The sequence below is a fragment of the Carcharhinus amblyrhynchos genome, chromosome 13 (genome assembly GCF_965287045.1).
Source record: "Carcharhinus amblyrhynchos chromosome 13, sCarAmb.v2.hapA, whole genome shotgun sequence".
Classification (NCBI taxonomy): domain Eukaryota; kingdom Metazoa; phylum Chordata; class Chondrichthyes; order Carcharhiniformes; family Carcharhinidae; genus Carcharhinus; species Carcharhinus amblyrhynchos.
Window position 1 is genome coordinate 66,889,594 of NC_137336.1, and position 17,339 is coordinate 66,906,932.

The 17,339-nt window shown below is 42.7% G+C and overlaps 1 protein-coding gene across 1 annotated transcript in view; it reads left to right on the forward strand.

The window, feature by feature from the left end:
• The window catches only part of LOC145351564 (fibroblast growth factor 18-like), a 57,827-nt gene extending 43,212 nt beyond the window's left edge, over window positions 1-14,615 (forward strand). Inside the window, exons 4-5 of the mRNA XM_080201157.1 lie at window positions 7,838-7,944; window positions 14,198-14,615. Coding sequence (XP_080057283.1) covers window positions 7,838-7,944; window positions 14,198-14,464 — 374 coding nt within the window. The 3' untranslated portion in view covers window positions 14,465-14,615. The remainder of the gene's footprint in view (window positions 1-7,837; window positions 7,945-14,197) is intronic.
• Window positions 14,616-17,339: the final 2,724 nt, after the last annotated feature.

The window sequence follows — 17,339 nt, forward strand, 5'->3', positions numbered from 1 at the left end:
ATCTCTTCCTTACATAAGAACATAAGAAATAGGAGCAGGAGTAGGCTGTCTAGCCCTTCGAGCCTGCCCCGCCATTCAGTAAAATCATGGCTGATCTGAAGTGGATCAGTTCCACTTTCCCGCTTTCTCCCCATAACCCTTAATTCCCTTGTTGATCAGAAACCTATCTACCCGTGACTTAAATATATTTAGCGAGGCAGCCCCCACCACTTCAACGGGCAGAGAATTCCAGAGACTCACCACCCTTTGAGTGAAGAAGTTCCTCCTCAACTCCGATCTAAACTTTGACTTGCCTCTCTTTCCTTTAGAATAATGTCAGCTATGGTTTGAGTGGCTATAATTGTTTTTATTCTGCACATTCTCCCATTTCTCTGCCCCAGCCTATCATTGAATAGTCTCGCTACCTTCACCAATTTCTGTAACATGCCCATTTTTTACTGTTGCTCTTGACTTCCTCCTCTTCACCCTTTTGTGCTTTATTCTCATTTGATTCTCAACTGGTGTATCCTCCAATTGCTCCCTTATCTTTTCAGCTCTTGAAATTAACGTAATAAGACTCCTACTTTCCAACCATTGCCAGAAATTTTCAGAGATTTTCTTTACTTTAGTTAACTCCTTTAACTTATTCCCAACTTCACATCAAATCTATCTGTATTTAAATATTGAAGCACTAAATTCTACTTCTGCCTAGATATACTTCTATGTTTTATCTAACATTATTTAATAACAAACCTTCCATTTTCTGGAACTATCAACCTCATCAGCCGCTGTCAAAAACATTATTTTTGGTATATACCCTTTGTGTCTGAATATGTATATAATTTTTTGTCACATTAACAACTAATTTGCAGGATTGTCCTTGAACTATTAAATGATATTCGCATGACCCCAAACATGTCATGCCAATTTCATCCAGTAGTATGGACACTTATTCGTTGTACAAAATTGTACCTTATTGTCCCATGTTGGGCACCAAAATGTGAACAATCTGTCTAGGTTTGACCGCTTGTATTAAGGAGCTCGAGGATTTTGTACCAAAGTATAAAGATTTTATTAAGATATAACAATGTAATATTAAAGATGTTGAAATACAGTTATATAATATTACTGAATAAGATACTGTGATACAAAAATAAAGCTTAACATTAATAAGGCTTTAAGATGAACCATCTTGAGTATTTTGATGGTAAGTTGAGTGCTCCAGTCTCACACCAAGAGAAGTCTAATATCTCTTCTTAAAGTCCAGTTTTATAGACACTGTAAGTACTCTGAGACTCAGTAAGCAATAGGCATACTGGAAACTTCACAACAATCATTTTCTTTTTCACTAGGGTATCAGCAACTTGTTTTACTCTTTCGCTCCACATAGTACACAGTGTCTGAGATACTGACCATCCCATAAACATGACATAACAATGAAAGGATAAGATCTCTATTAAAACCTGGAAGAAGATAGATTGGAGTCAGATTTTAGAGTTTGAAGATTTTAACATCAAATGAAACTCAACCAACCAATAGTTAGATGTAAAAGGTCTCTTACTGCATGCTATTTATCAAAGGTGTGCAATCTATCCAGAGTTTAGGCAGTTTTTTACTTGAAGGATCACTGGTTTTAACAAAAAAATCTTGTTCTTTAGAAAGCCTGAAAAATGATAATGTTGCAATATACATCAAAATTGTGAGAGATTTATCCTAATACAATCTACATAACAGAAGTGTGTATCATATAACCTATATATCCCACTGTAATTGATATAACAGGAAAATGTATGATATAGTTCGGTTCAATGTATGTAAATGAATTGTGTGATAGATTCCGTTTCTAATGTAAATATGATGTATTGGTGAGTAATTTATATAATGTAACTATATGTGATATTGTAATGTCCTAACTATGTTAGGGGTTTTAAACAAAAGGAAAAAGATGTAGTTTACACATGTAGATTCAAAATACTAACAACAGGTTTATTAAAGGAACTGTTGATTGTACAGAGTAGAAAATTAAATTAAAGCAGGAGCCTGTGAAACACCCCAATGACATCACCACCAAATTATGTGACCAACTCTTAAAGCATACATGCAACTATTTAAATATATAACAGATATATCTAATAGTGATGTAGATGACAGATTAAGATGTGAGGGATCACGGTGTAATCTCTATAATCAAGATGTGGATTATATACCCTTGAGTATCCTTTTCACATCTGTCTTTACCCATGAGAATGAGGAGGTAGTTATGGAACTTGGGGAGAGAAACTATGAGGCTCTAGAAAAAAATTATCATAGGGAATAAGGAAGTATTGGCAGGTTTAAAAGTGGATGAATCTCCAGGTCCGGGTGAATTGTGTCCCAGGCTGTTATGGGAGGCAAGCGAGGAAATTGCAGGGGCTCTGACCCAAATTTTTAATTCCTCCATGGCCACCCAGGAGGTGCCAGAGGACCGGAGAACAACTAACGTGGTCCACTATTTAAAAAAGGTTGTAGAGACAAGCCAGGGAACTACAGACCAGTGAGTCTCACATCAGTGGTTAGGAAGCTACTGGAGAAGATTCTCAAGGAGAGTATCCATTTCCATTTGGAGAGGCAAGGTTTGATGCAGGAAGTCATACCTAACAAATTTGATTGAATTTTTTGAGCATGTAACCAAGAGTGTGGATGAGGTTAGTGTCGTTGATGTAGCTTACATGGATTTCAACAAAGCCTTTGATAAAGTCCCACATGGGAGACCTATTAAGATTACATTAGATAACTACATTAAGATACTTATTTGATAAGGAAGTATACTATGAAAGGTCTGACACTGGGAAGTTCCACAGATCAAAGGGACATTGGTGTGTTTGTTCTTAGATCTTTAAAGGCGAAAAGGGAGGCAAATAGGGTGGTGACAATAGATGCTATTTCATGCTTCCTACCAACCTCCATGGTTCCTCATACCCTCCATGCCAACCTATGTCCCTCTATGCATTACCCATAATCCTTTATAGTGCCAATACCAACTTAGTGTCAACTCATGTCAACCCATTTCTCCCATCTACCATCCTTTGCTCATATACCCTCCATCGTGGGTAGACCACAGGGTTGAGGTTAAATAAAATAAAGTTTTAAATGTCTGTTGCAGTCTATATGAATTAGTGTTTTGTTTTAAATTTTAAAAATCATTACATTTAAATTCCTTCAACGACTTAACCCATTATAAAACAAACATTTCATTTCAGTGCTTGATCCCTAATAAAAGCAAATATTTGTATTCATGGCCCCATTTCGAATACTTGAAGTGGTAATAACTTGGAGCTGCCAATCCAGTTGTCAACTGACAAGCATCCCATTGTGACAGTGATAGGTTGTGAGATCAATCATGCAGCACAATCTTATAATAGTCCACAGCCTACCGTCAATAGACACAGTGAAATAGCAAGAACTGATTCTTTTTCAAAATGGCATTTTTTTTTTATTTAGAGGGCAGAATACTTAAATGCCTTGATGACTTGACAGTTCCAACTCTGGTAAGTTTATACCTTCTCCTGGGAAGTGTAAATCCCATAAATGATGTTTTTTGACATCAAAAAATGGGTATGTTTGAAGGCAGTTTCATTTTAATATGTGCAGTTTCCTCTATGAACCATGGATGAGCAAAGTACAACCTGCTTCCTTACCCCCTGGTGAAAATAGTGGGTGCTGGGTTCAGAGACAGGACCTCTTGAAATGGGTCCCTGCCTACACTGGAGACCCTTCTCATCATTATGAAAATTCAGGCCAATGAGTCTGTTAGTATATACAAAACATTGATACGGCAAAGCTGATTGTGAACTGGCAGTGACATGTACATCGATATACTGACCCTGCTGGTATACACATACATTGATACAGTGAGACTGTTGCTATGCATTTACATTGAGATTGCTGGTATAAAGATACATCAATACAGTGAGACCGCTGGTACACATGTACATTAATACCGTGAGACTGCTGGTATACACGTACATTGATACAGTGAGACTGCTGGTGTACATGTATATTGATACAGTGAGACTGCTGGTATACACGTACATTGATACAGTGAGACTGCAGCTATGCACTTACATCGATACAGTGAGACTGCTGGTATATACGTACATTGGACAGTGAGACTGCTAGTATACACATACATTGATACAGTGTGACTGCTGGTGTACACGTACATTGATACAGTGAGACTGCTGGTATATATGTACATTGATACAATGAGACTATCGTATACACATACATTGATACAGTGAGATTGCTGGTATACGTTTACATTGAGACAGTCAGATTGCTGGTATACACATACGTTGATACAATGAGACTGCTAGTATACATGCACATCGATACACTGAGACTCCTGATATACACGTACATTGGTACAGCATGACTGCTGATATACACGTACATTGATACAGAGAGACTACTGATGTACGTGTACATGAATATAGAGACTGCTGGTTTAGTTGAACATAGATTTCTAACTCAATTCACGGAAATTTTAATCATGTGACCTCCCACCCCCCAGGTACACTGACAACACCAAAGACTTTCATTCAGTCTCAATGTTTTATAAATCATAAATTAAATGTTCAAAGTTTTTCAAAGTATCTATGATAGGGTTTCTAACAACAGCATCCAGGAGTTTAATCTTTTGGAAGTTTGGCAAACTCAAATGTAGTATACACCTGCTGATATATTTGTGTATGCAAGGAATATGCTGGTCTATTGATGCATGGTTACAGTGGGTTTGTGGGTATATTTGAGCCCAGATGCAGTGTGTCTGTGGTTGTAGTTGTGCGTGGGTAGTCACTCTATGGTCTAGTTGTGTATGGAAACAATGAGTGTCTGAGTGGGTTTGTGCATGGTACAGTGAGTCTGTGAGTGTAGTTGTGAATGGATACGGTGACTCTGGATATAGTTCATAGAATCATAGAATCGCCACAGTGCAGAAGGAGTCTGCACCAACCACAATCCCACCCAGGCCCTATTCTCATAACCCTACATATTTACACTGCTAATCGCCCTGACACTAAAGTCAACTTAGCATGGCCAATCAACCTAACCCACACATCTTCGGACTGTGGGAGGAAACCAGAGCACCCGGAGGAAACCCACGCAGACACAGGGAGAAAGTGCAAACTCCACACAGACAATGACCCAAGGCCGGAATTGAACCTTGATCCTTGGTGCTGTGAGGCGGCAGTGCTAACCATTGTGCCACCATGCCACCCAGTACAGTGAGACTGCAGGTATAGTTGTGCTTGGATACAATGTGCTTGTGGATTTAGTTGTATACTACTGACGTGCACTGATAGAGTAGCCTGGATATTTACAGGAAGGTAGCAAGTGAAATGGGAAATAGCTGATAAATCCTGCGAGGCCAATGATGCAGGAGTGTTGCTAAGTGAACAACAGCATTCATGTCTCTTAGTTGAATTTCCCACCTGGCATTCAGCTGAATGAAATACTTGACAGGTCAAATGACGAGTCTGACCAGCAGCCAGGAGCAGATATCACTGGTGGAAATCCTTGGGGGTAGTGATGAGGTGCTATGTAAAATTACTTTGATAATTCTGGTACATATCCAACTCGTAACTGAGCGAACCTATTCTGCATTTAGCGGGAGCTTCCCATGGGAGGTGATGATCACTGGTACACATGGAGAACTCTCACTCAACAGTGAGAAAAAGCAAAGAGCTATTGCAGAGCGTGGGGTTAACAGGGAGAGAGTATCCCTGGAGCAAGTGCTGCCAAACCCTTCCCATATAGCTGTGTTCCTGGTCAGGGAAAGCAAGAAACCTCATCAATAAATCCCACACCTCGGCAGGGCGTGTGGACAGGAAGAGAAAAAGAGGAAAAAGAGACACAGAGAATAATAATGACAGAAAGACTCAGCAAAGACAGACAGCGGAGGAAGCTGTCAGTTTGTTGACCTTTGCAGGATCAATGCAGCATACACTGAGTAAATGTGCATCAGTAATAGGCTGCATGATGAAATATCACACATCCACTGTTTCCTCTGTCCACATGTTGATTTCCTTTCAATGTCTCTCATGATCTGCCTGATTAGCCATTTATGAATCCTATTATAATTTTTGTGCCTACCAGACTGAGGGATGTTTGTGTTTCAGAAGTAACTCTTCTCATTTGGTTTGATTTGATTTATTATTGTTACATATATTGGGATACAGTGAAAAGTATTGTTTATTGTGCATACAAAGCATACCATAAAGTACATAAGGGAGAAGGAAAGGAGAGGGTGCAGAATATACTGTTACAGATAGGGTGAAGAGAAAGATCAGCTGAATATATGATAGGACCATTCAAAAGTCTGATGGCAGCAGGGAATAAGCTTTTCTGCGTCCGTTGATATGAGTTTTCAGACTTTTGTATTTTTTTCCCAATGGAAGAAGATGGAAGAGAGTATGTCCGGGGTGCATGGGGTGCTTGATTATGCTGGCTGCTTTTTCTAGGCAGCGGCAACTGTAAAAGGAGTCAGTGGATGAGGGGTTGGTTTACCGGATGGACTGAGCTACATTCACAGCCCTTTGTAGTTTTTTGCGGTCTTGGGCAGAGCAGGAGCCATATCAAGTTGTGATACACCTAGAAAGAATGCTGTTTATAGTGCACCTGTAAAAATTGGTGACAGTTGTGGTGGATATGCTGAAGTTCCTTAGCCTTCTAAGAAAGTAGCAACATTGGTGGGCTGTCTTTGTTCGAGTAAAGGGTCTAAAGCTCCATGGACGTTTTAAAAGATTCCTTCGTGGGATGTGGGTGTCATTGGCTAGGGCAGCATTCATTGTCCATCCCTGATTGCCCTTAAACTGAGTGGCCTGCTAGGTAATTTCAGAGGGCAGCTAAGAGCCAACCACATTGCTGTGGGTCTGGAGTCACGTGTAGACCAGACCAGGTAAGGATGGTAGATTTCCTTCCCTAAAGATGGGTTTTTTTTAACAACAATTGACAATGGTAAACATTAGACTTCTAATTCCAGATTATTATTTTCAAATTTCACCATCTACCGTGGGCTACCCTGGGTCTCTGGATTACTAATTGAGTGAAAATACCACTGCCTCTCCAATGTGAGATCATATACAATGCGATAGTGTGAAGGGAACTTTACTTTGTATCTAACCCTGTGCTGTACCTGTCCTGGAAGTGTTTGTTGGAGACAGTGTAGAGGAGCCCATACGTAGCATTTTAACATCGCCATCCCGGAGTTGAGGGGGTTGAGCTATGAGGAGAGGCTGAATAAACTAGGCTTGTACTCGTTAGAGTTTAGAAGAATGAGGGGAGATCTCATTGAGACGTATAAGATGATGAATGGGATGGATAGGATAGAGGTGGAGAGACTCTTCCCGCTCAGAAAGGACAGTAGGACTAGGGGGCACAGCCTCAAGATAAAGGGGGGACGGTTTAAAACAGAGTTGAGGAGGAACTTCTTCACTCAAAGGGTGGTGAATCTCTGGAATTCTCTGCCCGTTGAGGTGGTGGAGGCTGCCTCGCTAACTATTTTTAAGACGCGGGTTGATGGGTTTTTGATAAGCGAGGGGATTAAGGATTATGGGGAGAGGGCGGGAATGTGGAACTGAGCCACGACAGATCAGCCATGATCTTATTGAATGGCGGGGCAGGCTCGAAGGGCTAGCTGGCCTACTCCTGCTCCTATTTCTTATGTTCTTATGTTCTTATCTTGATGATTACAATATTTGGATGACTGTTTTATCAGCCGAACCTGCTGTCTCAGAGCTTCTGTACTAATAGCTGAAGATTTATCAATCTGTTGTGAAATTTCAGCTGTCTTAACGTTTCTCTCTTCTTACTTTCCAAGCCCAGCTCTTAGTGGAAACAGACACGTTTGGCAGCCAAGTCAGGATCAAGGGGAAGGAGACAGATCATTACCTCTGCATGAACAGGAAAGGAAAGCTTGTGGGCAAGGTAAGTGTGGTCTTTGCATCTTGAGTTGACCTCCCTTTGAATTCCACTCTGATGTGCCCAATAACACCCCACTTCCACCACAATTATGTCTCTGAGTATGAACTAAATCTCACAACAAAATGCGTATTCCTGTTGAACTAAGTCTAGATCGAAATGTTATATTAACCTCCAACCCCTATCCTTTTATGTGCTATTATTATGCTTCATATCCACGAAAGAGCTCCCAAAGTAAGGAACACTGGTCCATTCAATACTCGGATTGAAATGAACAATTTGGAAGTTGGACCAAAGTGTGATTGGGATCCATTTCCATTATTGTGCCTGACAAAAAGAATTGAAGTAAAAATCATTCAGTAGATAGTTTACGTTTTATAAAGATCATCTTAGCTCAGATGGTGTTGCTGTAATTTAGATGGTTGTGGGTTTTGGGATCACCTTCTTGTCATTCTAGATCTCCAAGCCCATTATTCTTTTTGCTCTATAAGTCTGCTCTGTAACTCTGGATCTTTGTTCTGTAACTCCGGATCTCTGCTCTGTAACTCCGGATCTTTGTTCTGTAACTCCAGGGGCTTGATCTTACCATCAAGTTGCACCTGTTTTCGGGTGTGAAAACTTGGTAAAGTCAGGCATGAGGCAAGTTGCATGATCCGTGCCCACCTCTGTGCCAGTTCCCCTTTTACCAAGGCCCGAAAATGGATGCAATTGTGACCATGTCCAAAATGGTCATTAAATTGACTTAATGGGCTGGATGCCAAACTTTACTAGCACTTTCCCCTTTACCACTGCGTTTGCCAATCCAGAATCGGTGCAAAACAAGCATGCTCCAAAAATCCGATTCGGATGCTCCATCAGTGAGTGTTAGTGACGAGATAAGTGCATAGTGTCCGACGGCTCTCTGCTACTCACTTTAGTTGCAGCCATTTTGTTTCTCGGGTCAGTGGTGGCTCTGCGAATGTGTGGGGGAATGGGGGGGTGCGGGGGCAGTTGCTCAGCAGGGTCCCTGATGCCCGACTTGCAGCACGGAACCGGGTCTCAGCATTGACCTCGGGTCTTGTGATGCTGCATGGTCCAAACACACTCAGCACACTTCCAGCTGAAGGATAAGCATAAAGCCCTTGCAAATTGCACTGCTGCAGCCTCTCAACTTTTCAAGGAGCAGTGATTCTGGGAAGCATGTGGCTGGGGGAGTTGAGGGGGCTGTGATTCCAGGAAGCATGTGGCTGGGGAGATTGGGGGGGCTGTGATTCTGGGAAGCATGTGGCTGGGGAGATTGGGGGGGGGCTGTGATTCTGGGAAGCATGTGGCTGGGGGAGTTGTGGGGAGGGAGTTGAGGTTTTGGGGAGCCTCTACATGTGTTCCTCTCCATCTCCAACCCCTCCCCCTTCCCCTTCAGAGTGATGAGATGGCTTTTGCGATGCAACCGATCGATCTTGCTGTTCTTTTGGTTGCTGCTGGAGCTGAGGCGGAGGAGTTGGAGGAAGAATTGTGGGTCTGTGGGGACCAGGGGGAGGCATTATTGGCCCAGAAGGGATGTGGCAGTGGAACATTGTTCTTTCATGTTTTGTCTGCACATGCACTGTTGGAGGCACCGATCAGAGCTGCAGGGTTTCTGGTGGGTTAAGCCCCGCCATAAGGCTTGTGCAGCATGATTTGGAATTACTGATATTTTTGCACACAGAGTGCATATGGGGGCACTGAGAACGGGTCTAAAACACAGATCTGAAGGACTCCCACTTTCAAGTCCGCCCAACACTTAGAATCAGTGATAAAATAGAGACACGAATCTCTTTTCTGTAACTCTGGATCTCTGTTCTGTAACTCTGGGTCTCTGCTCTGTAACTCCCAAAGTTACGAAGCAGAGACTCCGAGTTACTGAGCAGAGACTCAAAGTTGCACAGCAGACACCCGGTCTCTATTACTCCGGGTCTCTGCTTCATAACTCTGGGTCTGTGCTCTGTAATGCCGGGTCTCTGCTCTGTAACTCCGGGCCTCTGCTTCGTAGCTCCTGGTCTTTGTTCTGTAACTCCTGGTCTTTGTTCTGTTGGAGTTGATATTCTCTGGATTAATAATCCAGTAATGTAAGTGATCACCACATTGTGATAAAGAAGTCTGTATTGATAATTGTAATGGAATTGTAGCGGGTGGGACACGGACCATGCCAAGGCCCATTGACCTCAGGTGAGATTTTCCAATCTTGGGGCGAGTGCAGTCAGAAAACCCCACCCTCTATTTTTGAGAAATCGTTTGCAAGATCAATGTTGCCCGTCTTGAATAGTACCATGGGATCTTTCACATGACAGGAGGGCAGACAGGCCCTTGCTGCAGAATCTTATCCTGAAGACAGCAATCACTCAGCATAACACTGGAGTTTCACCTTGCATTTTCATACACAAACCCTGAAGTGGGACTTGAACCAACAAACTCCTGACACAGATACAAGAGTGTGACCAACTGAATAGCATCTAACACCATTGGGTCTGATATGATCTAACTAGACAGCAAAACAAGTTTGATGACTCCACGGACTCTTCATGGAAAGTAATGCTTTTTAAAATTTTGGAAACCAGTGGTGTAGTGGTAATATCAATGGACTCGACATCCATAGACCCAGGTTAATGCTGTGAAGGATATGGGTTTAAATCCCAACACAGCAGCTGGTGAAACTTAAAATCAATCAATAAATCTCGAATTAAAAACTGATCTCATTATAGTGACCATGAAACTTTTTTATTGATTGTTATAAAAACCCATCTGGTTCCCTTTAGGGAAGGAAATCTGCCATCCTTCCATGGTCTGGCCTACATGTGATTCCAGACCCGCGGCAATGTAGTTGACTCTTAACCGCCCTCTGAAATGGCCTAGCAATCTACTCCGTTCTATCCATTGCTACAAAGCCTAAAATGAACGAACGTAGATGGACCACCAGGCAGCAACCTGGCTACCAGGGATGACAACGGCAAACCCTCGTGACTCTGCAAAGCCCTCCTTATTAATCTCTGGGAGTTTCTGTCAAAATTGGGAGAGCTGTCTCATAAACTAGTGAAGCAACGGTCTGATATAGTCACACTCACCAAATCATACCTCACTGATAATGTTCCAGACACCATCGTCATCATTGTCCTGTCCCACCAGCAGGACAGACTCAGCAGAGGTGGTGGCGCAGTGGTATACTGTCAGGAGAGAGTTGCCCTGGGAGTCCGAACATCGACTCTGGACCCCATGAGTTCTCATAGCTTCAGATTGAGCGTAGGCAAGGAAATCTCCTGCTGTTTACAATGTACCATTCCCCCTCAGCTGATGATTCAATACTCCTCCATGTTGAACGCCACTTAGAGGAAGCACTGAGGGTGGCAAGGGCACAGAATGTACTCTGAATGGGGGACTTCAATATCCATCACTAAGACTGGTTCGGTAATATCACCACAGACCAAGGAGGCCATGTCCTAAAGAACATAGGCTAGGACGGTGGCAGGTAGTGAGGCAACCAATAAAAGGGAAAAACATACTTGACCTCATCCTCAACAACCTATGTGCATGGATGTAGCTGTCCATGACAGTATCAGTAAGAATGATCACCGCACAGTCCTTGCGGAGACAAAGTCCTGCCTTCATGTTGAGAATAACAGGTCAGCACTACTGCCTCCCAGTGCCAGTGAGCTGGGTTCAATTCTGGCCTTGGGTCATTGTCTGTATAGAGTTTGCATATTCTCCCCTTGTCTGCGTGGGTTTCTTCCCGGCGCTCCGCTTTCCTCTCACAGCCCAAAGATGTGCAGGTTAGGTTTTTTTGGCCATGATAAATTAACCCTCGTGCCAGGGGGATTAGAAAGGTAAAAATGGGTGGCGTGGTAGCACAGTGGTTAGCACTGCTGCTTCACAGCTCCAGGGACCTGAGTTCGATTCCCGGCTTGAGTCACTGCCTGTGTGGAGTTTGCACATTCTCCTCGTGGCTGCGTGGGTTTCCTTTGGGTATTCCGGTTTCCTCCTACAGTCCAACGATGTGTGGGTTAGGTTGATTGGCCATGCTAAAACTGCCCCTTAGTGTCCAGGGATGTGTAGGTTAGAGGGATTAGTGGGTATAATATGTAGGGATATGGGGGTAGGGCCTGGGTGGGATTGTATTCGGTGTAGACTTGATGAGCCGAAAGGCCTCTTCCTGCACTGTAGGGTTCTATGATTTCTATAAATGAGGGGTTGCAGGAATGGGGCCTGGGTGGGATTGTGGTCGGTGCCAATTCAATGGGCCAAATGACCTCCTTCTGCACTGTAGGGATTCTGTGATTCTATGAATAATCTTCATTGTGCTGTGGGGCAGTACCACCGTGCTAAATGGGATAGAATGATAGATTTTGAACAAATCTAGCAGCTCAAGACTGGGCATCCTTGAGGCGTTGTGGGCCATCAGCAGCAGCAGAATTGTACTCAACCACAATCTGTAACTTCGTGGCCTGGATTATCCCCACTCTACCAACACCATCAAGCCAGGGGATCCACCCTGGTTTAATGGGGAGTGCAGGATGACATGCCCGGAAGAGCACCATGCATACCTAAAAATGAAATGTCAACATGGCGAAGCAACAAAACATGACTACTTGTATGTCAAACAGCACAAGCAGCACGTAATAGATAGAGCTAAGCGATCCCACAACCAGTGATCTGATCCAAGCTCTGCAGTCCTGCCACATCCAGTTGTGAATGGTGGTGAGCAATTAAACAACTCACTGGAGGCTCCAGAAATATCCTCATTCTCAATGATGGGGGAGCCCGGTACATCAGTGCAAAAGATAAGACTGAAGCAGTTGCAATAATGGAGATGGACTTCAACGCGGATAAATGCGTAGTCGTCCATTTTGGCAGAACCAACGGGATGAACGAGTACACTATCAAGGGCAGGAGTCTTAGTAGTGTTGAAGAGCAGAAGGATCTTGGGGTCCGGGTCCACAGGACTCTTAAATCGGCCTCGCAGGTGGAGGAGGTGGTCAAGAAGGCGTATGGTGTACTGGCCTTCATTAATCGAGGGATTGAGTTTAGGAGTCGGGAGGTAATGCTGCAACTTTATAAGACCCTTGTCAGGCCTCATTTGGAGTACTGTGCGCAGTTCTGGTCGCCTCACTATAGGAAGGACGTAGAAGCTATTGAAAGGGTACAGAGGAGATTTACAAGGATGTTGCCTGGACTGGGAGGCATGCCTTATGAAGTTAGGTTGAGGGAGCTGGGTCTCTTTTCCCTGGAGAGACGAAGGTTGAGAGGCGACCTGATAGAGGTTTATAAAATGTTGAGAGGAATGGATAGGGTGGATTCTCAGAGGCTATTTCCCCGGGTTGAAATGGTTGCTACGAGAGGACACAGATTTAAGGTGCGGGGGGGGAAGTTCAGAAGTGATGTTAGGGGTAAGTTTTTCACTCAGAGGGTGATGAGTGAATGGAATCGGCTGCCGTCAGTGGTGGTGGAGGCGAACTCGCTGGGGTCTTTTAAAAGACTTCTGGATGAGTATATGGGGTTTAATGGGATTGGGGGTTATAGATAGGTCTATAGATTGGTAGGTGTTGATGTGATCGACGCAACTCGTGGGCCGAAGGGCCTGTTTGTGCTGTAGTGTTCTATGTTCTATAATCTTTAGCCAGAAGTGTCGAGTGGATGATCCATCTCAGACTTCTTCAGAGGACCCCAGTGTCACAGATGTCAGTCTTCAGCCAATTTGATTGACTCCATTCGGTATCAAGAAACATCCAAAGGCATCTAATACCATAAAGATTACAGGCTCTGACAATATTTTGGCAATATTACTGAAGACTTGTGTTCCTGTACTTGCCAGGCTCCTAGCCATGAGGGTACAGTGGCCTAATGCAGCCGTGTCTCAAACTAATGTGATATAACAAGAGTAAGTGCCTCTCCATTCCATCCATGCATGATGGTTTCCTACACATTACCAAGTGGCCACCACAGAAAGAGACAAACAGTGGGAGACTCAAGGCACTACAAAGACAGATGAAACATGGAGTGGACTATAGATTGCCTTTGCTGTCGGATGATAGAGTGGAGGGTTACAGGCTCAGATTAATGGACTCTTTTATTGTTTATTGCTGGGTAGTGACTGGGTTGGCTCTGTCCTCACACCTTGCTGAGCATTTTGAATCAGGTCTGAACATCATGAAGCAGAGAATGAGGGCTGGGGAAGGGAGCAGTGGGAGGGAGAAAGTGGAACAAACCCTGGTGCAGAACACTAACCGCCAACATTTTCCTTTTATGCTTCCAGATCAGCGACAGAAGCAAGGAGTGTGTCTTCATTGAGATAGTTCTGGAGAACAACTACACTGCCCTGATGTCTGCAAAATATATGGGCTGGTACGTAGGTTTCACCAAAAAGGGGAGGCCAAGGAAAGGACCTAAAACTCAACAAAATCAACAAGAAGTACATTTCATGAAAAGATACCCTAAGATCCAGGGGGAGACGCAGGCACCATTTAAATTCACCACAGTCAACAAGAGGACTAAACGAATACGACCATTGACTTCCAGTTAAAGGACCTCATAGACAATGAACTGTCCCAGAACATTATTTTTGCATCATTATTATTAATAAAATAAGAAACAGAAGGAAGATCTATTTTTGTATATTGTATGACAGGTTGGGGGTGCTGGGGAAGGGAAGAGTTGTACCTATTTGTTCCAACCCTTTTAATGTAATCAACCTGTCTTATTTAAAGGAAAGCTGTCAATTTGAACTGTTGGAACAAAACAAAACCGGAGAGAAGACAGAAATAAAAACATATAACTAATGGAATTGGCAGCCCATCTTCACAGATAGTTTTTTGAGAGGAAAACAAAAATATATTGAGCAAGTTGATGGATATACAAGTCTGACCTGTCTGGAGCTGGGCTGCTGCCTATTGGTCTTCTGCAATATGGAAATACAACGAATGGAAACCCTTCTTGGATCTCAAGCGCTTCTCAAGGCAACTAAACGATTATTTTTTTCCAAAATATGACTGTCCACTGTTCTGGACAGTGCTACAGATTGCTGCTACACATCAAAGAGAGACATTCTTTTTCAGTTAAAGCTATGTTATGAGCAAATATTTATTTCATCTCTATGTATAATACAGATCCCTTGAAGCAAACTATACTGCCTCAGTGATTAAATGCAAGAGCATATTGAAAACATTGCTCTGAGTCTTCCAAATATTCTGCTTTGTTTTATCTTCAATGTGAACTGCAATGGAGTTGTCTCTTGGATTTCAGAAAATGATGGGCTGGTGACATTTTCTTAAATGTGTCCTGTTAAACTGCAAGATAATCTTCAGATTCTTGGCTTGTTGTTGCATTGGAGTTCTCCTCAGTATCCTGACCAGCGTTTGTCCCTCAAAATGCATCAGTTAAACAGATTACACTTCCCTAACTTATTGCCCATCCCTAATTGCCCATGCTGGCCCATTTAAGATCAGATTTCCTTCCCTAAAAGACATTAATGAACCAGATGGGTTTTATGACAATCAGCAATGGTACCATAGTCATCATTAGACTTTTAATTCCAGATATTTATTGAATTCACATTTTACTGAGGGATTCAAACCTGGGTTCCCAGACCATTGCCGTGGGTATCTGGATTACTAATCCTGTGACAATACCATTATGCCGCCTTGGCTGTGAAGCTGTTTAGAACATCCTGCAGCTGCGATTGATGCTGTAAAAACGCCTCTTATTTTCCTAACCTTTCTATTTTAAGTAGCTTGTTTGGTTAAAATTAAACATGTCTGCACTTAGAACCTTAATCTCCCTACTTCCTGTTATTGAAATTCAGTGGGATGATTCAGATTTGGAAAGTTTTCTTTAATGTCCTGAAAATACTGGCCCATCAGAAACAGTTACATCGTTCCAAAATCCGTTAGTGAGAAAGTGCTTTGTCATCTAAAGTTTGCCCAATTTTAACATTCTGAGCATTCAGAGTTGTATAATCTCAGACTGAAGAACTTGTGGATTCAGCAACTCCTCTCTGGAGTGTCAGTCTAGATTGTGTGTTCATGTCTTGAACAACTTTCTGAGTCAGCAATCTCGGAAAGTGAATTAAGAGAACTGCGCCCGAACTGTACTCCAACTAACGGACTAAGGAAAGCGCCATAAAGATATGCCTGCAGGAGTTCAAATTACACCTTCTGGAATTGAGGAACTGCACTGGATTAAAACTATTAATTAAAATAGAACCTTTAAATTCAATAATAAAACTAGGTCCAGAAGTCATAAACTTAAATTAGCAATAAATGAATGAAAGATTATATAGTGAAGAATAACCTCAGTGAAACAGAAATGATCATGTGGTAAGCCAATAAACACAGCCATTGACAAAGCAGCTAATTTGATTGGTTGCCTATCTGTCATGTGACATCCATTCCCTCCTGGCAGCAGAGTGTACCATCTACCCGCTGCCTTGTAACAAACCTCCAAGACTCCTTCGACAACACCTCCCAAATCCGTAACCTTCAAAGCACAAGGGCAGCAGGCGTGGGAACACTATCACCTCCAAGTTCCCTTCCAACTCACAACCCATCCTGACCAAAACACCCAGTATGATTGGCAAAGGAAAATTACGTGCGGCCCCTTAATGACATCTGAAAAATCTGTGTTAGTTCACACCCGGTTCAATAGCACCACCACATCTCAACTCCTACAGTTGCTAAATTATCACACTGCTTACCTGACATCCAATACCAACTGAATGCAAGTTTTCTGCAATTTAATACTGGGGGAACTGATTGTTTATGTTCTCTGCTCCAAACTCAATTCCCTAGTCACAGATGCCATCCCTCTCCTTAAAAATCCTCAAGTTTTTTTTATTCTCTCATAGGATGTTGACATTCTAAATTGCCCTCGAACTGAATGGTTTACTAGGTCATTTCAGAGGTCATTTAAGAGTCAGCCCTGTTCCGATCAGGAGTGGTATATAGGCCAGACCAGATAAGAATGGCAGATTTCCTTCCGTAAAGGGAACCAGATGTGTTTTCATCAATGATAGTAGTTTCATGGTCACCATTATTGAGGTGGACACCTACCTTGCTGGCAATTAAAGGTCCAGCTAAGATCAGCGAGGAGCTAATAGAAGATGATTTTACATTGCCCAAGCTATTCTTTGCCCATTGCACAGGCAAAATGAGGGAGTAACCAATGCATTTTAATCAACTTCTCATCCAAAGGCAGAATAAAAGGCTCTGTCTTGCGAGCACATTCAGTCTCATTATGATTTTGTTGCTGTGTAAGTACAGAGTTATGCCAGATTTTCATTGATTTCTGTATGTTTCAAGCCTGCCTCGCTGTATGTGAGGATCTTATCTTCCCTGAAAGCTCTGCTTGAGGATTGCAGCACAGTGCATCTTTATTTGCAAGACGTATGTTCTTCTACATCT